This window comes from Dermacentor andersoni, chromosome 7 (assembly GCF_023375885.2).
Source record: "Dermacentor andersoni chromosome 7, qqDerAnde1_hic_scaffold, whole genome shotgun sequence".
Classification (NCBI taxonomy): domain Eukaryota; kingdom Metazoa; phylum Arthropoda; class Arachnida; order Ixodida; family Ixodidae; genus Dermacentor; species Dermacentor andersoni.
In genome coordinates this window covers 158,156,386-158,177,944 of record NC_092820.1, presented here as the reverse complement: position 1 = coordinate 158,177,944, position 21,559 = coordinate 158,156,386, and the positions used below count along the sequence as shown (strand labels likewise).

At 49.4% G+C, this 21,559-nt stretch overlaps 2 protein-coding genes across 5 annotated transcripts in view; one reads left to right on the top strand and one right to left on the bottom strand.

Annotated features, from left to right (window-relative positions):
* The window catches only part of Sos (Son of sevenless), a 52,694-nt gene extending 47,759 nt beyond the window's left edge, over nucleotides 1-4,935 (top strand). The window contains exons 22-23 of the mRNA XM_050180644.3: nucleotides 492-711; nucleotides 3,772-4,935. Of these exons, the coding sequence (XP_050036601.1) occupies nucleotides 492-711; nucleotides 3,772-4,301 (750 nt within the window). The 3' untranslated portion in view covers nucleotides 4,302-4,935. The remainder of the gene's footprint in view (nucleotides 1-491; nucleotides 712-3,771) is intronic.
* The window catches only part of BBS8 (tetratricopeptide repeat protein 8), a 47,100-nt gene that overhangs the window by 6,982 nt on the left and 18,559 nt on the right, over nucleotides 1-21,559 (bottom strand). For 2 of the 4 annotated variants that reach the window (XM_050180639.2, XM_055071925.1), the window contains 6 exons: nucleotides 18,720-18,830; nucleotides 18,485-18,624; nucleotides 11,593-11,764; nucleotides 5,585-5,707; nucleotides 5,427-5,510; nucleotides 4,889-5,051 (listed from right to left, as the gene is read on the bottom strand). In XM_050180639.2, the coding sequence (XP_050036596.1) occupies nucleotides 4,947-5,051; nucleotides 5,427-5,510; nucleotides 5,585-5,707; nucleotides 11,593-11,764; nucleotides 18,485-18,624; nucleotides 18,720-18,830 (735 nt within the window). In that variant the 3' untranslated portion in view covers nucleotides 4,889-4,946. Of the gene's footprint in view, nucleotides 1-1,114; nucleotides 3,525-4,888; nucleotides 5,052-5,426; nucleotides 5,511-5,584; nucleotides 5,708-11,592; nucleotides 11,765-18,484; nucleotides 18,625-18,719; nucleotides 18,831-21,559 lie in introns of those variants that run through there. The other 2 variants (XM_055071924.2, XM_055071926.2) reach the window with 2 other exon arrangements.

Sequence of the window (21,559 nt, the reverse complement as noted above, 5' to 3'; positions counted from 1 at the left end):
CACCTAGTTCTTTCCAAAACAATAAAATTCAGTTTTGCCTGGGAATTCTGCGTTTATTGCAAAAGCTCCCCTCGTGCTGTGGAGCGTTTGCCTCGTGCTGTGGAGCGTTTGTTAGCAGTGCTGGTTATCACTGGCTCTTTCAGTGACCCGGTCGCTGAAATTTTCGGCATTTTGCTTAACTCGAAACTCTGCTTATCTCGAAATTCTTCCCGGATTTTACAACTTCGAGTTAACGAGGGTTTACTGTACTTGCAACTTGTGATCCACTAAAGAGGATTGTGTCATCCCCTGGTCTGTAGGTTCCAGAACTTGTAAAGTAAGAAAAAATATTTACCAGGCGTAGAAGTGAGGTGTTGCCATTTCACTGATTTGGTCCCTAGCCTTCGTCTCATTTTTCCTTCTTGCTCTACTTCTCCAAGTTAAAGCCGTTATGAACAGGCCACTGACTTTGGCTACCACTGTATGATTGGTGCGCCTGACTCTCCTTGCAGCCACGCAAGTGGCCTGACGTGCCACTCAAGTCGCCGGGAATCAAGCCACGGTTGACACGATCAGCAGGCAGCCACCAGGTGCTGCCCAGTTGGGGAGGCGCACCCCCTGCCTCCGAAGGGGAGGATGCCACACCTCCGACCAGCCCCTCCACCCCGCTGACCCCCCCCTACATCCAGCACAGCGACTCCAGTGTGTTTGCGCCCGTTCTTATTGGTGCTGGTGAGTGCACGCTCATCTTTATTGTGCATGCACTGCATTTTTCGTTTTCATTTATGGTGCATTCCTGGCACCCACCCTTAAATTTAGTTCAGCGCAACAAAGACGAGAGACGGTGGGACCACAGGACTAGACTGTCCACTGTCTGATTCTTTCTTTGCGCTACGGAAGTACACTGAAATGTCCATATTCCCACCGCGGTAATAGAAAATGGTGGCACAATAACTTGCTCGCATCCCAACTGACATGGTCAGGGATTGTAATCGTTCGAACAAATATTATGCAACATCACATGCACATCTGCCATGAAAAATCTTTCTTTTTTGCATCGCTTTCCTCCGGGCTGGTTCTCCGTGCTAGGGCTGCAGTGCCATGTACAAGGAGATTAACACACATGCACTGTCCATCAATGAAAAATATATAAGCTCTTATTAGGCATACATAAGAGTGTCAGCCTAGAGTGGTTCCTTAAAAGCCTGCAAAGGTTTCTATATGGAATCACTAAAGTGTGCAGTTTATGTGAAAAGCAGTGAGAAGGCAGTGGTTGCTGCAGTGCCAATGTCCCTCTAAGGTTCATCGCAAGTCCATATAGGTATAAAGATTTTACCGCACACAAGGTTTGACCTCGTGCTCTCGTGAATATGATTGAAAATCACCTGCGCATGCACGAGACGTGGCAGCAGAGTGTGGATTAACAGCTGGTGCTGTCCAAAGCTTGTAGAGTGGACCGATTTGAGCAGTCAGTCTAGGAAGCTTTCACACAAAGCTTTGTCAAATTTGAAGGCTTTTCACCAGATGGTAAGACGCAGCAGTTTTCTGTACAAGCGCCGCGTATCTTGTTTAATAGTGAAGGGGGGGGAGAGCAACGGAGGTCGTGGAGGAGAGGAGCACTTCCCGATTGGTCTTCACCTGTGTCTTGCATGAGCATCAACTACTGACTGCAGGGACTGCATGATGAATAGATTGAGCTAATGAGTGTGCTTCTGTTGAGCATACTTTCATAGCTGCACTCTTTTCTATCTGTGTGCAAACTGGCATTTCATCCACACACAGAACAAGTGCCCCAGTATGCGACACCTGAATCAGCCATGTATAGTAATGTACTCTGTGTATGGTATATAGTTGTAGCAGATGATGACAAGCAACTGCAACACTCGCATGCAATGAGCAAAGCCTCATAATGACTCATTTTCGCTGAGACTCCATCTGCTAAGAACTGTTGGTGCTGTGGTATTCTCTAGTCAAGGTGCCCTCTGTGACAGCTGCACCAGTAGCTAGGTCATGTAATGTTAGAGGAGGTTAAGTTCCAAGCTCACTTGTTAGCTAACGTGCATCCTACCATTCTGGTGTGTATTCTGGCAAAGAGCATCACAGCAGTTCTCCATGCAGTTAACTTTTCTGTCCACAGCTTCAGTGCCGCAGCTTTAAAGGTTCGCATACAGTCACCGACTGGTATTCCGGACCCCAAAAATTTGGACATGCTCGATTATACGGTCTGCTTCGCGGCACCGCCATTCTCCCCATAGACCATAATGTATAACAACTGCTGAAAGTTCATGCACCGACCATGCACCGACTCTGACCGGTGCATGCTTCAACTTGCTGAACGCCATTTTTGTTTTCAACGGAGCCTCCTTGCTGCCCCACGAAGTGGCGCTACTGCAAATCCCTGCTCATCATCATCGTTTCTGCCTGATTCGATAGAGTGGCTCTACAGCAGTTCCGGTTTCAGCTTAGTAAGCCATATCAAGACAATCCAGCAGCTGATTTGTTTCTTCGCGCACGCCGCTGCGAGTAGGCCACGTTTTTCGTTTGTGCGACTGGTGTCAGCATGGTGGTGTTTGCTTTGTGTGCTATGTTGAGGTTCCGGTGATCCAACGCGGCACACGGAAACATCGCGTTAAGTGTCTAATGGCGCAGACTGCGCTAGGGCATGCCGGCAAGCCTCGGATTTGTCGCCTTTCGATGTGCTCCCTGCTGACGCCGAAAATGTTCTGCGGGGACCTGCGCAGTGGTTGCATTGCGATTCCGGACACTGTCTCATTTGTCAGTTTCACAGGTGCTGACATGCTGTACTGATATGCGCAGAACTCGATGACGGTGAGATCATTTGTCAGGTTTCTGCTGCACTGCCGGACGATGACTCCGAGTCGGAAGATGACGCACCATGTACTACACTGCCGTCGCATGCGGAGCTAGTACAAGCAGTCACTGTGCTTTCAGCCGCCTATAGTGATCGTACGACCCTCTCCGAGATTCAGGCTTATCTGATTGCGCGTAAACAGAACAGAATACAACGGCGCATTCACGATTTCTTCAAGCCTACTGCCGAGCCCGAATAAGGGTGGGGAAATAAAGGATTTCTTTCTTTCTTTTTTTTTCTTAATCTGCTTTTTCGGACACCTGTTTATTCGGACATTTCCGCAGTCCCCGTGAGGTCCGAATAAACGGTCGGCAACTGTATTTAGCCAGTGGATGCAGAACCATGTATTGAGACATATTTTTTGTTGACAACGATGTATTTTAGCTGTGTTATCAAAACTGAACAAATCTAATTGCGGCGACGGCATTGACTCTGTCTTTCAGTCCCCACAGTAACAAGAATCAAGGACTTTTGATAACACAGTCGTAGCAACTATTTGCATATCTTTTGCGAAAGTTTGCAAAGGGGATTCACTTACAGCATGTGCTCTGCTCTTGCTTGCCATTGACTGCCGCAGCTAGCACGAGACATCATAGCTCGCCACCAGGACTGCACCACTTTCTCGCTACATGCTTCATGCATTTCGGGTTACTAACTTGTTGTTGAGGTGCCACTAATACAGAGAAGGGATAAAATATTGCTCAATATTTTGACAAATTTGGTGTTGTGAAATTCATAATACTGAAATATTTCTACATTGATAAAGGAATATGCTTTTGGCTGGGTGAAGGCTTTCAGACCTTCCATAATTCGAAAGTTTTAATGCAAAGTGGGGGGGGGGGGGGGTACAGTAATGAGGATATCAAGTTTAAATTATTCTTATTAGGCCACTCAACCGAGGTTCACAATTCATTTTACAGCCTTGTCACCTGCAACAACACCGTCTGTGCCACCATCCCATCCGCCTCCGCCACCCCCGCCATCCAACTTGCCACCCCTGCTGCCGCCACCACCGCTGCCCCCACGCAAGAAGCGCGACTCTTCCACTTCTTCGTGCGACCCTTCATCACCGACAGGAACAGCCTTCTTCTCCGATGTTCCTGACCAGGCCCCACCACTGTTACCTCCGCGTGATGGCCCACCACAGAGGGACGTGTCTCCGCCACCACCACCTCTTCCCCCGAGGCGGGACGGCGGCTGGACCCTGCCAAGGACACCGCCCCGTACCATGCCGCTGGACCAGCACCAGCCACAGCGAACTTTGTCTCGCCGAAACTCTGCCCACAATGGGGACCTGGCAGCACTGCTGGTGCCAGGGCCATTGCCTCGCCGAGACATGCCAACTGTCCTGTCCCCGCCTCCACTCAGGCCGCCACCCTCAAGTACCCCTCAGCTGCCCCCGAAGACGCACAGGCAGCCGCAATTGGTGGTCAACCACAACAGCAGGTAGCCCCCGCCATCGCCCGGGACGGATGGTCAAGCTCTGCTGATGTGTACTTTTGTTCCTGAAAGCAAAGATAGTGGTACGCAAGTCAGGCCCTGGTAATTCAAGCTGGAATGAAGTGACAGGCCGAGCAAAAGGAGCCAAGAGGCATTGGCAAAACGAACTGGTCATCACTTTGTGGCAACGTCAGAAAGCCAGAATTTAAAAAGGCCCCCTGTGATTCTGTGCCTCCATATCCCTTCACTTGGCCCACAGCTGAGCCTGTAGAAAGTCGGGCCCCAGAGGCAGGCCCGCAGGCACGGACCCGACTTCTGCTGAGACTACGCTATTACTTGGGGGAGGCTGGCCTCATTTAAGAGGCCCACTCTGTCTCTGGACTACAGCGACGTGTAATGAAATGGTCCCCGAGTCTTCGACCAACGGGACGAGCAGCGCCTTGCCATTGCAGCAAAAGACGTGTACATAGACCAGTGCCTGTGGACGGCAGGACCGGCAGGCGGGCATTCATTTGTGATTTTTCTTTTCCCTCGTTGTTGTTGTTATTACCCGAGTGTTGGGTGGGACACTGTATTTTCTTTATTGTGCTTGCCACACTAGAACAAGGTAATTTATTTGCCCAATAAAAATGCAGTGGCGGCTTGCCGGTCTCTCTCAGTGGCTCTGGAAAAATGCCTGCACCTTCTGTAGGAGATCTGCACTGGATGCGTGCTGGCTGCACTTGCTTGCAGCACGAGCAGAGCCTTGGAGGTCTCCCATCTGCAAGAGTTAAGGCCAACAGTACCTTCCATCAATGTCCACGCAGTGGACATGTCCATTTCATCTGCTCCTGAAGTTCTGATCGGCTGGGCTGTGGTACACATCGGAAAGAAACGGGTGCCAGCAGCCAAACAGCATTTCGGCAGCAGACTAAATGGACATGCCCACTAGATGGACGCAGAATAGAATTTGGAGTCACTGGACTCTATACACCCCCCATACCCCCCTTGGTATTAGGCCCGTTTTAGTGACCTGTTGTGCTGACCAGCGAAGGCACAGCAAACCAGTCGCTTTACGGCTCTGGGGTGACCAACAGGGCAGTCTGTGACGCCGCATGGGCTTGTTGCCACTCTTGCATGAATCGCATTTGCTCACCTGTTCAAGCACGAGCGCGCGGTTGTATTGAGCCTCGCACAGTTCCGGTGCCATTTCGCTGGCCGTGACGAAGTAGGATGCCGCCTGCAAGCGACGAGTACCGGGATATAGGGTTTAAGCTTGGAGCGCCCAACAGCGCCACGCCACATGCACGTCACCTGGTCAACGTTGCCGCTGGTGAGCTCGAGGACGCCAAGGTTGTTGTACGACTCCGCGTGGCAGTTGTCGTAGACCAGTGCCAGGCGAAAGGCGCGGGTCGCCAACGTCTTGTCTCCGGAACTCTGTGAGAGAATGTGGCTTAATTGTAATGTGAACATTTCTACCGATTCCACTTCCCTCGGCAACTGCAGTACCGTGTCTGAGGCCGGGAAGACACATACATATATAAGTCTGGCTAAATTGCCAACAGTAGCCCACCGTGACAGGGGCTACCCGCCGCGACAGCTCAGTGGCTACGGCCATAGAGAAAGCTACGGCATTGTGCCATAGAATAAAGAATGCTGCTGAGGTCGCAGGATCGGCTAGCTGCGGCTGTAGCTGCGGCTGTAGCTGCATTTTGGTAAAGGCGAAATGCAGAGACCCTCGTGCACTTAGATTAAGTCGCACGTTATAGTACGCTGGGTGTTCAAAATTCATAATAAGATAGTGGTTTTGGTGCGTAAAACCCTAGTATTATTTTTTGCATATAATGGCGGAGGGAAAACGGCAAGGAAGTGTTGGGGGAGGAGGGGGCAGAGTATGATAATGAAAGCGCAATCCTGCTGCGCCTGTGCATAAGGGATCGGCACCTCGGCGTAACTGCGCCCGCCATCGCTGTCCAAGAAATGTGGTTAATAATAAAGGGAAACGGACATCCAGCCGTTCGTAGCAATTGCACAAAGGAAACCCACACGTGTTCCTCGAAAGAAAAGCCTCGCTGTTTGAACAAAAATTCGTCCTGGTCCGGGACTGGAACCCGGGACCACCGCTTTTCCGGGGCAGCCGCTCCACCATCCGAGCTAACCAGGCGGCTAGCAGGTGGCGAAGTCGAATTTGTCGGCAACACTGAAGCAAAGGCGAGGGTTTGACGTAATGGTTCCGCGGAAACCCGCAAGGTGGAGAGAAGCAAACAATAAAGGGAAATCGGACATCCAGCCGTTCGTAGCAATTATTTGCTTCTCTCCACCTTGCGGGTTTCCGCAGAACCATTACGCCGAGAAATGCGGTTAGTTGGCGCGAGACAAGGACGTCGATCGCCATTTTTTCAAGAGTGTTCAGCGATGCAGCGACTGCGGTTCCTGTTGACACGATTTGCCGGGGAAGGTGCAAGACGCAAGGAGGAACACGGAGCACAGGTGGAACGATAAAAGGCGTCGTCATGTCATCGTCATCGTGTCCCACAGGTGCGTACTTGGCGTCACATTGCGTAAGTTTGGTCCGTATATATACATAGTCCGCCTCCTGCTCGGAACGTCGTTCGCTTCGCGCCATGAAACTAAAGACAGCACTGCGGAACCAGGTCGTCGTAAAGTGCATAGCCCCCACCATAGCCACCTGTATGCATCCACGGTGTCCTTTTTTTTGTCACGCGGACGATGTTTATGGGCTGCAGGGCACGACGAACACCTGTTAAATGCGCTGACAGCGAGCATGACAAGTCTTGTATGACGCTAAACAAGGACAACTGCGCCTTTTGGCGTTTTTGTTTGTTTGTTTTTCTAGTCACGTCTTGTCCGCGTGTATCGTCGACGCTCTTCAGTCACTGCAGAGGAGCTATTTTCTTTGCAGCTTATTCGTTTCACTTTCAGGTGAGCACCATGTTTAACTTTCTTTTTTCGTGATGCGACTCGGCGAATGCAAGCCTCGGTTTTGATTGTTCCTTCGGCTATGTAGAGCACATTGTTTTGGGCGGAATTAAACCTTACCGATGGTCGTCAGGTGCTTTTAAGATGTCATTGCAGATCCCACGCTAAACAGTACTGGATACCACATGTATAACATAACCAATATAATAAGAATTCGCATGCAGACATCATGCTCATACTTTGACGCTGTACGAAACACGCGAAGTTATGCACTAACCATGATTAATAGTAGTGAATTCAATTACGTTTCCGCAGCTCGCTTCCATACGGAGCCTTTTAAACGTTTTAAAAGTAATACTAATAATAAATACTGAAGTTTTACGTTCCAAAACTGCAATCTGATTATGAGGCGCACGCAGTGGACCCGGGAGGACTCTGGAATAATAGAGAGTTTTAGAATAGGGGCCCCAATATTTTGGGGCCCCAAAGAGCTTTGCGGGTGTTAGCGTTGGGGCACGCAGGAGTGAAGAGTAGGGCTTTCCGTTTGCAGATAGCGTCTTGCGCTGACAGCGCCACTACGGCGTCTAAGAAAAACGATTAAAAATAATTAAATAAAATATACCATCTGATGATATGAATAGTAATTTTGACTTGCGTGTATTCGCGTTTAATTGCAATTTAGAGATTATTCTTCAAGCAGCAAACAATTAGTTGTGCTTAGTTTGGAGCAACAAAACCAACTTTACGTGCCTTCACCAGCCAAGCTTAGCCGTGTTAGGCCTACGAGCCATAAAATCCACACTCGAATTCGGAATCAGCGGCGTCTAATGAATCAATCTTCATAACACACGCTAGTTGAGAGAAAGCGATAACTGCAGTCACTTCTCCTAGCTTGCGAACTTCTCGCATTACCGCGAATCGAACCCAGTTTGGTGCTAGATTAGAGCCGTCGCTTCGATGGGTGCCGCCATGTTCGTTGACGCAAAGCTTTTGGGAACGCTATTTGAGCTCCCGCTAATCGGTGAAATAGCGTTCCCAACGCAAAACCCAAACGCAGTTTGCGTCTCGCGCATGCGCAGTTGCTTCGACGCTATTTCTTTGGGGCCCCAAAACGTTTGGGGCCCCTATTCTAAAACTGCTAATAGAGAGTTTTAGAATAGGGGCCGCAATAGTTTAGGGCCCCAAACAGCTTTGCGGGTGTTAGCGTTGGGGCACGTAGGAGTGAACAGTTTTAGAATAGCGTCTTGCGCTGACAGCGCCACTATACGGCATCAAAGAAAAGCTATTCGAAATAATTAAATAAAATATACCATTTTATGATAGGAATAATAATTTTTACTTGCGTGTATTTGCGTTTAATTACAATTTAGAGGTTATTCTGTAAGCAGCAAATAATTAGTTGCGCTTAGTTTTGAGCAAACCAACTTTACTAGCCTTCACCAGCCAAGCTTAGCCGTGTTAGGCCTACGAGCCATAAAATCCACAATCGAATTCGAAATCAGCGGCGTCTAATGAGTCAATCTTCATAACACACGCTAGTTGGGAGAAAGCGATAACCGCAGTCACTTCTCCTAGCTTGCGAACTTCACGCGTTACCGCGAATCGAACCCAGTTTTGTGCTAGGTTAGAGCCGTCGCTTCGATGGGTGCCGCCATGTTTGCCGACGCAAAGCTTTTGGGGACGCTATTTGGGCTCCCGCTAAATTGGTGAAATAGCGTTCCCAACGAAAAACCCAAACACAGTTTGCGTCTCGCGCATGCGCAGTTGCTTCGACGCTATTTCTTTGGGGCCCCAAAACGTTTGGGGCCCCTATTCTAAAACTCTCTATTGTTACTTAGCTATGCTTTCTTTTTTCAATCTACGCTGTGCCGCGTTCCGCCCCCCGTGTCGGAATGCCGTCGGGATCGAACCCGCGATATCGAGGAGGATGAGGGGGAAATAAGCTTATTCGAAAAAGAAAAAAACAAAAGCAAATAGAACGCATGCTCAGCAGCTATAGCGCAACGCCATCCACTGAGCCATTGTGGCGCTGATACGCGTATGGGGCCGCATTATCGATATACCGAGTTCGGCGCGTTGCAGAGATAAAAACCCAAGGGAAGACCACGTAACGAACGGAACGGCGCGCCTACGATATTCGAGAAGTTTCCAATTTGCGTAGTTCTCGATTGCATCGATAGCAGCTGGGGCTGTCCCTATCATCTCGGCTCGGACGCTGCTTCACGAAAGAATTAAGTACCTCCGTAAGCGACTGCTGTGAAGTGCGTTGTTGCTCATGTTTCTAATCACCTGTAGTTACTTTCTCCTCCGTTTTCAACACTACAAATCTTATTATTTATTTTATGGGGTTTTATGTGCCAAAACCACTTTCTGATTATGAGGCACGCCGTAGTGGAGGACTTCTGAAATTTCGACTACCTGTGGTTCTTTAACGTGCACCTATAGTAAACGGGTGTTTTCGCATTTCGCCCCCATCGGTATGCGGCCGCCGTGGCCGGGATTCGATCCCGCGACCTCGTGCTCAGCAGCCCAACGCCATAGCCACTGAGCAACCACGGCGGGTGGCAGTATAAATCTAGTTACATCCTTGAGAGGTTGCTCTATCTGTAACTCAACATCCGTATGGTCGAATGTTGTGAGTCACAGACAGACAGCACTCTTCTGCAAATTGGTTTGCCGTTAATTAAGCTGCCCTTAAAGGGCCCCTCGCCAGGCCCCATAGCAAATTTTAGTCATACGCTTCAAGTTGTTGCAAGTCCTCTAGCGAGCGTGCTGTCGCAAAATTTTTTTCAAATCGGCTCTTAATAGCCGCGATAGCAATATTTCAGTGCCGCGCGAGCCCAAGATTTCAGCAGGCGGGCTCCACTGCCAAGCAAGACGCGCTCTCCACTCGCCCCGCGTAGCCTCCGCAAGCGAAATTCCTTCCCTGCACTCTCCCCTACCAGACCGCGAGGATCGCGTGACGCATACGTCACAGGCCTCGCCTTCATCTTTTTCTCCTCGCTTTTTTTTTTCGGCGCTACGCACTTCCGCTGACAGCGTCGCGCGCGAGCTGTTGTCTCGTTCGCGCAGCGCACGATTTTGCGCGCTGTGCACAAGGAAACATAACTAGCGGTATAATTCATTGCCACACATATACTGAGGCAGAACAAGCGGATCGCAGAACATGATCACGCGCTGGAACACGGTAGAAAATGACATAGTTTCGGTACCTGCGCACGTGACCGCACGGCCGTGGGAACAAGCAGACCAAACGGAAGTACACCTCTCTTGCTTCGGTGCGAAGTAGAACAAAAAAACACGCAGACATTCCGTTTGTGTGTTTTATTATTTCTCTAAACTTCCAATTCGTCAATTCAAGCAACAGATCACACAAATAACAGATGGTGCGCCTTGAATAATTCTCGGAAGTCACGTGTCACCACGAGCGACGTCACACACTGCATACCCGAGTACGTAGACGCAGGGGCGCGAGTACGTCACCGTCCGGCTTGAAGCGCCACAGCCGCGAGGAGAAGGGAAAACAGCATTCGAATTGAAATTTCGAACCTTCCCGCGGCGCGTAGCGATGTAATTCTTTGCAACATGATCGTTATCACGCATTGTATGCTCTGCGCTTGTCAGCTCAAATTGGCCAGACCTGGTGAGGGGCCCTTTAAAAAAAGAAGAAAAGATCTTGTATATACAAGAATCGGTGTTCGACTACTTTTTTCATTTTTCCCCCCCAAGATTCTTTTTTCTTTTTTTTTTTTTTTTTTTTTTGCACATTAGAGGCTATCCTTGAATTATTGAAGTTAACGTCCCAGCTAACGTTAGCCAAGCTGCTGAAAAGAAAAAAAGCTTTCTAAGACGGCTAAAAAAATAAAGTTACGGGGTTTTACGTACCAAAACCACGATCTGATTATAATGAGGCACGCCGTAGTGAGGGACTCCGGAAATTAGGACCACCTGGGGTTCTTTAACGTGCACCTAAATCTAAGCACAACGGGTGTTTTCGCATTTCGCCCCCATCGAAATGCGGCCGTCGTGGCCGGGATTCGGTCCCGCTACCCTTCGTGCTTGGCAACCCAACACCACCGCCGCTAAGCAACTACGGCGGGTTTAAAAGACACGGTGCAAGATAGACTTTAAAACCCTCCGGTATTCGGTCGTCAGACCTCTTGCAACTTAATATCGCAACTCTTGCAATCGTATACTGCATCTGTCTGTCTGTCTGTCTGTCTGTCTGTCTGTCTGTCTGTCTGTCTGTGTCTGTCTGTCTGTCTGTCTGTCCGTCCGTCCGTCTCTCTCCTTACAATTTTGCTAATCTTAGCTGCCAGCGCTTGTGCGTGGTATACGGCTGATCTCGGGAGGGAAGCCGCATGAGCTCGCGACGTACTGACCAGTGCGACGAGCCCCAGGTTGTACCAGACGTCGGCGAGCAGCTGGTCCTCGGCCAGGGCCAGCGCCCGGTCGAAGCACGTGAGCGCCATGTCGTATTGCTGCGCGTAGAAGCAGCACAGCGCCAGGTTGTTGTACAGCTCGGCCGTCGGCATGCCCAGCTGCAGCAGGCGTCTGCGTATTTCCAACAGGGGCGCCAGAATGGCTCGTATCTGCGCAAAGCAAAAGACTGCGCCGTGCGTCTCGGCACTATGCAGTCGCTGCAGCACCGCCACATGCTACAAACGTGTACTGCGTCGCAGACACCGGCTATACAGGATAGGGTATACCAACTATCATGCACGAAGATTTAAATATATGCAAATTCCACGTAGCTGGACGGAGGTAATGTTGTTTGCCGTCGCTTGGAGATACCTTTTTCTTTTGCATTCCGTCTAATTGCATAATTAGCCTTAATTGATCATCTTCTCAAACATTACTATTAGATGGAAAGTGTCAGTGAAGAAATTGTGGAGCAACGTGAAAAACTTCCGATACAGCTTTCCTTTGTTCAATACGCGCTACATAAGTGTTTTTCCGAGCGTCAAAGAAGCCTGTGAACACACACAAACTTGCCGCGCTACCGATCGACCGCTGGAGGCACTGAATACACACGCACACACCGCAATATGCGAAAGAGGTTAGAATACGGACAAACATACTGCGAACGAGGTGAAGTTTCCTCGAGAATGCTAATCGCATAATGCAGCACTCGCCGCGGTATAGTTCAGTGGCTGTGGCGTTTGCTGCACCACGAGGTCGCGGGTTCGATCCCCCCCGGCCGCATGTATGTATGTCAACCTGCTCCGTCCCGGCCTCCGCGGCCGCATCCCGATAGAGCCGGAATGAACAACGAAAAAAAAAAAAAAAAAAACTCGTACACCGTGAGTTGAATGCGCGTTAAAGAACCCTAGGTGGTCAAAATTAATCCGGAGTCCCCCATTACGGAGTGCCTCTTAATCGTGCGCGTGGTATTGGCACGTAAATTTAACTCCAGAATTCCTGTTTAACGTGTCATCCTCTGATAGGTTAACCACCGTAAAGTTGAAGTATAAGTTTAAAAAGAAAGAAAAAAGCTAGAGCTCGTTGACATATCCGAACACAATAATTGAACTGTCCCAGCAAGAGCTTTCCTTGAATCCCGACAATACGCTCGATGACATTTAAAAAACATACCGATTACCAAATGTTTGACGTAACTAGAACCAAACTTTAAGAGGAAGCTTTAGCTCGGGTGCTCCTATCTAAATACATGTAAAAGGAGAATTCGTTTTTCTCGGCAACCACTGCACCAAATTTGACGAGGTTTCTTGCCTTTAAAAGAAAAACTTAAAATCTAGTGACTGTTGGTTTCGAATTTTTGGTTTAGGTCTCTAATTTTTTTATTAAAAATTGGCAAAAATCGCAAATTTTCAAAAAAAAAGGAACTGTCAAGTTTACAACTCTGTAACTCAGAAACGAAAAACGATAATACAATTCTGTGAATTGCATATAATAGTACATCTAAAGCGGACAAAATTGATATGCTATACCTGAATCTCAAGAAATTTATAAGTATGGAAATACAGCTTTTGCAGAACCTTTGTAAACAACGTAACAAATTCACGTAAGATATAAAATGACATATAAACTTTGTCCGCTTTCAATGGTCTGATGGATGCCGTTTATAGAACTGCGATATCTGTTTTTGATGCAGAGTTATGAATTTGTAAATTTCGTTCTTCTATATTTATCGAACTTCCGAATTTTTGAAAATTATTTTAAGAAAATCCAGGATCTAAATCGAAATTTCGCTTCCAACAGTCACTAGAATTTAACTTTTTCTCTCAAGTGCAACAAATTTCATTAAAATCGGTCCAGGGGTTATCTCAGAAAAACGTTTTTGCGTTTTACATGTATTTGAGTAGGCCGCGTCGGAGTTGGGCCCGAGCTAAAGCTTCCTCTTAAATATAGAATGGTACAGCTTAGACTGAAAAGACCAAATGTATACCGACCATATAGTTGTCTTGAGCTGCTTTTTGAAGTGCAATTAGTGGGCTAATTAGTTTAATTAGGCAAAAAAATTAGTTAAACGTTCCTTCTAAAGCTTGAGTCGCATTTTAAAAGTTGCAGATCGTGCTTAGAAACACCAAATAAAGTTGTTTCCTTTACGTTTGGTTCTTTTTGCCGGGCTCTGAATTATGGCCGCAAACTATTAAAGAAATACGTAACGGCGTTCTATAGCAGAGAACGCTCAGTCCGAAATATTGTGCGAGAAATTCGAACTGATGTCCCAAACAACTATGCCGAAACTAGAAAAGTCGCCGCTATTACGGCTCGCCGCAGTGAACCACAACCCAAACTCGTCCTGTCGTGGACCGTGGTTCCTGATCGTTTCATATGTGCGCACATGCTACGCACAATGTATACTACAAATCAAGACGCTTTCGTAAACTTTAACATCAAAAAAGGAAACAAAGAAATAAAGAAAGAGAGAGAGAGCCACGTGCGGTTCATTGACGTCACATCTGTCTCAGCGTGTGCGGCTTCCTGTGAATCGCGAAACAATAGACAAGTAATGCGACTCGAGTTGCTGGCTCATTGGCCTTTGCCCTGCCATTTGTTAAAGCCTCTTCGTTATCTCAATGCATGTGCATATAGATCGAGCGACGGCCATGGAATGACGTCTTGGCAGGGTTCGAACCTTGAACCGAGATGAATTTTTCATCCGAAGCGAAGTTTTATTTTTCTGGACACGGTACGAGTTGATTTGGCTTCATTTGGTTGGTGGAGGTATATGGCGTATAGTTCACATTCTGGAAAACCAGCGCAAATTAGACGAAACAGAATGGGGGGGGGGGGATTGCGGCAGAACCCATACCACGATGACTGCTGACGCTAATGCATTAGCACTGAATCAATATAGCGACACAACGGATTGCCACGGTCAAAACGAGGTATATGTATGAGGCGTGCACTGCAGTGGGACTCCTCTTTTCCGCACCGGGTGGGTGGATGGATGGATGGATGGATGGATGGATGGATGGATGGATGGATGGATGGATGGACGCTATGAACGTCCCCCTAAAAACGGGGCGGTGGGTTGCGCTACGAAGCTTTGAGAGCGATAGCTCTACCGTTCCAGGTAGAAAACCTAGAAAACGCCTGGTTCCGTAAACCTGACCTTCAAGCTCAGCCAAGGTCAAACTGGGGCTTGGCCCGCCTAACGAACAGCGGTTCAATGTCAGTCTTTCGTGCCGCCACCGCCAGAGGCGCTCGATGCATCCAAGTTCACTGTACCGTTCATTTGTTATAGCCTCTTCTTTAGGCCAATGCATCGAGCGACTGGTCTTCCAGAGTGTGAAATATACTCTATATATCTCCACCGACCTAAATGAAGCCGAATCAACTCGTACAGTGTCCGCGGATAAAACTTCGCATGGTACAGTTCACAGTAACTCGGAGGCGATTGGAAGAGTGGTGGAAGAAAAGTAGGGAATTAAATGACAAAAAACGGAGACGTACAAAAACAAAGTTCGCCATAGGCGGTCAGAAAGTTTGGTTATGGGAATTCATCGTGCGTTTTTCTTTCTTTTTTTTTTATTAACCTAGGTAGGATATTAGGCAGTATAATAGCAACAGCTAGGTGGCGCAACCCACCGCCCCGTTCGAAAGGGGACGCTCATAACATCCATCCATCCTTCACTGCGCGTTCGCGCCGACGGCGCCGAGCAGCGTCTGTGTGTTGTCTTGTGGTGCAATTATAGATGCGGTGGTTGCTGCTACAAAAAGTTAAATCTCTGCAAACCAATGGTCTCCTCCTTTCCCAAAGCGAGCAAAACCGAGCTATCGCTCGACAAAAACTTAATTTACGCGCGTTCAACCACGGAAATTTTATTTCTCTTATTTAATTTGTCTAATGTCCTACCTATGTTAAGAGACAAAACATTCCCAGCATCAAACTTCTCCAATGTTCCCAATAACGGGAACTTTGTTTTTGTACGCCTCCGTCGTTTGTGGTTTCCTTAATTTTCTGCCACCAAGCCTCCAGTCGCCTTTTACTAAGCTCTAAGCGGACATGTTTACGCTTATTCTGCTATTTCTGAGCCCAAGAGCTTCAAGGAGGCCAGCGGAGCCTAAACTGACAGCTGGGTAGATATCTTCTCATTATGAGAAAGTATGTCCCGTAGTTACCTAGCTTTACAGCCGGAAGTACTTGCTTCTGGTTCCTTGGACACCTCGACTTGTAGCTATATACGCGACGGCATACTGATCTCGCTTTAAAAAGTTGACAGCTTCCCCTTGAGTTATAAATTGTCTCATTCCCGATATCGTTTTTATTTCTTAGGTAGTAGCTCATAGCAGGTTTTCACCCGCCGCGGTTGCTTAGTGGCTATGGTGTTAGGCTGCTAAGCACGTTGTCGCGGAATCGAACCCCGGCCACGGCAGCCGCATTTCCATGGGGGCGAAATGCGAGAAGACCCGTGTACATAGATATAGGTGCACGTTAAAGAACCCCCAGGCGGTCAAAATTTCCGGAGTCCCTCACTACGGCGCGCCTCATAATCAGATCGCAGTTTTGGCATGTAATACCCCATACTTCTTTTTCATAGCAGGTTTCTTTTCAATTGACGCCACCCAGGAAGTTGTCTGAGTCTCGCTGACTTCGCGTTTGACGTCTGTTGTCATGTTGCATACTTGCTGGTACGCTTTCTAGTTCTTTTCCTAGTGCTTTCTACAGAGCTTCCTTTCTTTGTGGTTCTAGTTCATTAACCAGCCTAACGGGAACCTCGTCTGACCCTGTGGCTGTGTGGTTCGGAATTTTCTCTTCAGCTTTTTTCCGGTCGAAATTTCCCTAAGAACACTCGGCGCCATCTAGCGCCGCTGCCGCGAAGCCTGCGCGTGGCCCCCGAGATGTACGGTGCGCCGGTGCGTGCAAACGCTCTCGCGCTTCTTTCTGGACACGCTGCGCCATCTAGTGCCACTGCCGAGAAGCCTAGCGCAGCGACGCCTGCGAACGCTGAAAATAGGGAAGGTTCCCTCGCTTGCCGCATACTTAGTGCCCCGTACACCGTGAGCCAAGTTGGCGAGAGGTTAATTGAAGAGCGACACATACCCAGTGCATTCTTGGCGCAGCTCGCTAAAGCGTTAATGCATGCATTCGTTAAGTGGAGCAAAGTGATGAAAAGAAAAGTATTTTACATATGCAGTGCGAAGGACGGGACGGCGAAGAAGACGGGCGCGGTTTCATCTTTCGCATTGCATATATTAGATGTGAATTCAAATTAATTTGCCGAGAAAGACAGTGCAGATGACGCACACTGCATGGAGGCAGCGAACCTCGTGAGCGAAGCGAAACACTTGTTTTGCGAGGCGGTTTAAGCTTGTCGGCCCGCGATGCATGCGGGCGTTGGGCTGAGACTGGCTTTGGGTCAGTCCGCCTGCAAAGTGACGGGTTGCCTGTGCCCTCTGCTCTATGACGTCATGCTACTAGGCCCGAAATTTCCATTTCCAAGCTAGGCGTGACGAAAGCGCTGACGTCAAAATTAGCGCGGCTTACTTGGGAGCATCCCCACTAGACTCTATGGCAGTTGGGCCAAGTAGCATGACGTCATGGATTCGCAGCACACAGGTGGTTTAACGGACTAAATACGCTTACCAAAGCGCACGTGAACACAGTTAAGCCGGACTGAACCCTAGGGTGCGAATTCAAATTTTTAGCAACCTCGGTGTGCGCCGTTGAGTATGAATAAAGATCGAGTTCCGTTTCTCCTTCTGCGCGACAACTTTCTTCGGACAAAATTAGAGGCTCCTCGCGCACTTTCTCCGCTGTGACATCGACTGGAATCCAGGCTTCGGAGTAAGCCTGTCACGTGACAAGCGCACAACCGAGGCATGTCCATGGCCAGGAATGCTGCGATTTGCCGTTTGCATCACGGACCATCAGCACCACGTCCCACGACGGTCTTTGGTCATGTTGTTTCCTTTTATTTTATTTTAGTCTCACCTTCGCTGAGTGGTCCGGACCACGGTGAAAGGTTCTTGCTCCCTGGTTCGGACCGAGGGACCAATGTTGTTTAAGAGTGCTGGAAGTTTGTCTTCCAGGCTCGTCCCGCTGGTGTCTCACTGTTTTCTGCGGCGTCCCATACAATCACCCGCAACCCTCTCGCTCATCCCAGGGTATATTAAAGGACTCTGCTCGTACTGAGGGCAACGAATTAAGCCGGCCGTACGGGCGTCTCCGTTTCGAATCTGCTGCGCGGTGGTGAGAAGGTGCGATAGCGCTGTTGGTTCGCCACAGCGTGAAAAGATGTAGTTAAGGCCGCGTTGACTTTCCTTTTTTTCTAGGCCTCTTGGTTTTTAACCATTTACATTCTTCTTCACAAAAAAACTCGTCGTTCCTTTGCCTGTACCCTCCGTCTTCCTACCCGTCGCTATGTGGGCGTCGGCACCCAGGTGAAAATATTCAACTGGAATCCAATTGATCCCAACTGGCATTGACTGGGACTGACTGGTTCCAGTAGGAAACCAACTGGTCCCAGTTACAGGCCAACCGGTCCCAGTTAGAGACCAACTGGGATGCAACTGGTTCCAGTTACAAGCCAACTGGACAACAACTGGTTCCAGTTCGGATCTCAACTGGAACCATCACCAGTTGGGATCCAACTGGAACCTGAACCAGCCGTACTGGAAGCAAATGGTCCCAGTTGGATCTAACTGGAACTTTGACCAGTTGTATAGTGGCAACTGTAGTAGTTGGGATCCAAGTGATATCTTGACAAGTACTCGTACAGCTGTTAACATAAAAAAAGATGAGTTAAGTGATAACGACCGAGTCCGAGTCACATCAGCGCCCCCGGCGGCGAACCCGCGTACCTGTAGAACCTGAGCGCCATCTCCGGCTGGTCGGCGTAGAAGTGGTGCGTGGCGACGCAAGCGATGGCCTCCACGTGCACTGCGTCTTGCGACAGCAGCTCCCGGTACAACTTGGCCGAGCGCTGCAGGTCGTGCAGGCCCTGCGAGCACGGCGCGCGCTGCAGCGACATCGGCACACGTACACGCGCGCTCACCCCGCGCATGCAACGCAGGGGCGGCCACAATGTGTCCGTACCTCGTAGACGCGCGCCATGGGCGCCACGAGGGCGGCCTCGTTGGGGAATTTGTCCAAGCCGCGCCTGTACGCCTCCACGGCGGCCAGCGGCTGATCCATCTGCAGCTGCACCTGCGACACGCAAGAAGCGGCGCGGAGAGAGAGAGAAGTGGTTCTTGCGGGAGGAAGGAAGAAAGGCTGGCACTATCTTCTGCAACCCTTGCGGGAGTACGGCTCAGCGCCAGTGGGGCGGGTGAGATGGGAGTAAAGGAGATAGAAGGTGGGAGGGAGAAAGGTAGAATGTCGCCGTGGCAGCAACGGAGCAGACCAGCGGAGCGTTCGCGAGCCTGTAGCAAGAGAGAGAGAGAGAGAGAAATTGTACTCTAGGAAAGGCAGAGAGGTCGACCTGAGTTGGCGTGCTCTAACGTGCCACCCGTCATGTGGGAAAAAGAAAAATGAAATAAAAAGAAGGGATGGCTGATGATGAGGACGTATTAGGAGGATGCTAGAAGATGCACGATCTTGCAGCACTCCTAATGGCTCAGGCCCAGTTAGGTGTTCCAGAACATCTCTCAATGAAGTCTGTTGCACGCGTTTTTTGTTGCACGAAGTCGCATCGCTCGACATTGACCGACGTGAAAATCTCTCTGCCGACCTCGAACACCTGTGCCCTGAAAGAGAGGCGAGGTCGGACCAATCTATTGCTATATCCTCCCCGCGGGAAAAGCAAGGACCTTGACGGAATCGATCGTGTCAACAAAATGCAGCTGATCCCTGACGACCAAAAAATTTACCCCTCTGAAACAATTTCCTGGATCTGAATTCATCTGAATGGCTTCCGTTGCGGTAGCTCAGCGGTGTTACGGTTGGCATCTAGCACGCCGTGCAAAAAGGATTTTCGCACACCATGCCTCGTCGAAACGAAGCGTGACTTCCTAATTCGCAATGGTCATCTCGAGTGTCTGCCGGAAGCCCCGCAGTGTTTACAGGCCTCTTTTGTGTACGTGTGCGACTTCAGAGGGACCCTTTCCCCGAACTGTCAAACTCTACCCTGGAGAACGCAACAGTGGTTAGCGCGAGCCTTCCTGCGCTGCTTCCTTCGTACGTCGGGCGAACTAGCCCATCAACTCGCGCTAACCAAGTCCAACAGCTTCATCGACGTAACTGCACGGAAAAATCACAAAAGGCTTGTGGAAACATCATTCTACCTTGCTACGTAGGTGATGTTCTAAACTTCGAATCTCACCACTATCTTGAACTTGTAAAAGCTCCATCTCACCGTTCCGAGCCCAGCTAGAGCTCTGTTCCTCTGAAACTGGGCGGTTGTTGAGTCATCGCTCGCACGTAGGGAGTACTTCGGCAGTTTCTTCACCTCACACACAAAAGGAATCAATCACGCTAGGCTCCGAGGCAAAAAAATACAAAGAATGTGTCGATCATTACCATATCCCTTACATTAAAGAATGCTCCTTCCGCCGGGAGCTAGTTCCTTCCCTCAAACAGTTACCAAGACCACAGCTATGCGCAACGTGGACGATTGGTGCCAAGAATGTTTCCCTTTAAAAAACGCTATTGCATATTTGACGAACGGCTTAAGTACACGCACAAGTCTGGCGGGCTTATGGGGTCGCGCACTAAAGCTCACTGACACTCGGCGGTCATGAAAGTCTTTCGGTTGCTGCAAAACGCCACAACCATGCCCCGTAAGAAACTTGTGTTATACGCCAGGAGTTAAAGAAAAGACCGTACGCGAAGCGGCAGGTGTCCCTCAACCGGAACATGCAATACAAGCGCAAGCGAATCACCATGTTCCCCGCTCCTCTCCTTATCCTTATTCACGTCCCTGCATCCCCTTTCCTCGAACACTTTCTCGCCACGGAGGCGACGTTCCTAAAGCACGGCTGAAACGGAGAGCTGGTGGTTTTGTGTATTTGGTAGGTTGATCCCACCGCAACGACTGTTCACTTGCCAGAAGCAGAGCCACGGAAAGAACCGAGAAGGCCAACATGAACTCGAAGTAATGGCTCGGACGGAAGGTCAAGGGGGTTGGAGGTATCGGTGCTGGTACGGTAAGCATGCGGCAAAGCATAACGGCACGCGCTGTGGTGGACAGGGAAACGATTCGCCCAGCACGGAAGAGCGTTTCGCTCGTCACGTGTTAAGCGATAGGTCTGCGAATGAATCAGTCGGTCGAATGGGATCTTGTGGAGGAAAAATTGGGGTAAAGTGCAGCGCAGTAACTGCCTGTCAGTAGAGAGAAGGAGATTCTTGTTGATGGGAAGGAAGGGTTGGGGTAAAGTGTAGCGCAGTAACTGTCTCTCAGCAGAGGACACTTCAACCGCGCTGCACAGGGGGTAGGGAATGAAAGTAGAGGGAGTGCCTGTCAGTAGAGCAAACCTCAACCGCGCTGCACAAGAGGGAGAGGGAATTGAAGGAGTCAACATCATCAACGGCACCAAGACGCCTCGGACGCGGAAGGTGGCTTGGCTCTCGGCGATTCTGCATAAGCGACGGCCTCTGCGTATGTGGAGCTAAGTCGCGCATAGTCGCGTTAAAGCAGAGCTTCTTGTGTGGCGTTCGGTCTTTCCCTGGTATTCTGGAGGAGAGGGGGTTCTGGTGAGGTGGTCGGTACTTCGTTCGCAAGGTCGGTGAAGCCCTTCCCCTACGAAGTTGGTGCGGCATATTCAACGGCGAAAATACGAAGACAGTGAGGCGCGCAAACACGGAAAGGATCAGCGCTGTTCAAATTTTAAAATTCGCTTCCAAATGACCCGTTTCCGCTGCGAGCCGTCTTCGTCGAGTATTTATGCTGTTCGTGCGCGTGACCTTGGCGTGATCACTGCTGCCGGTATGCAAGGGTA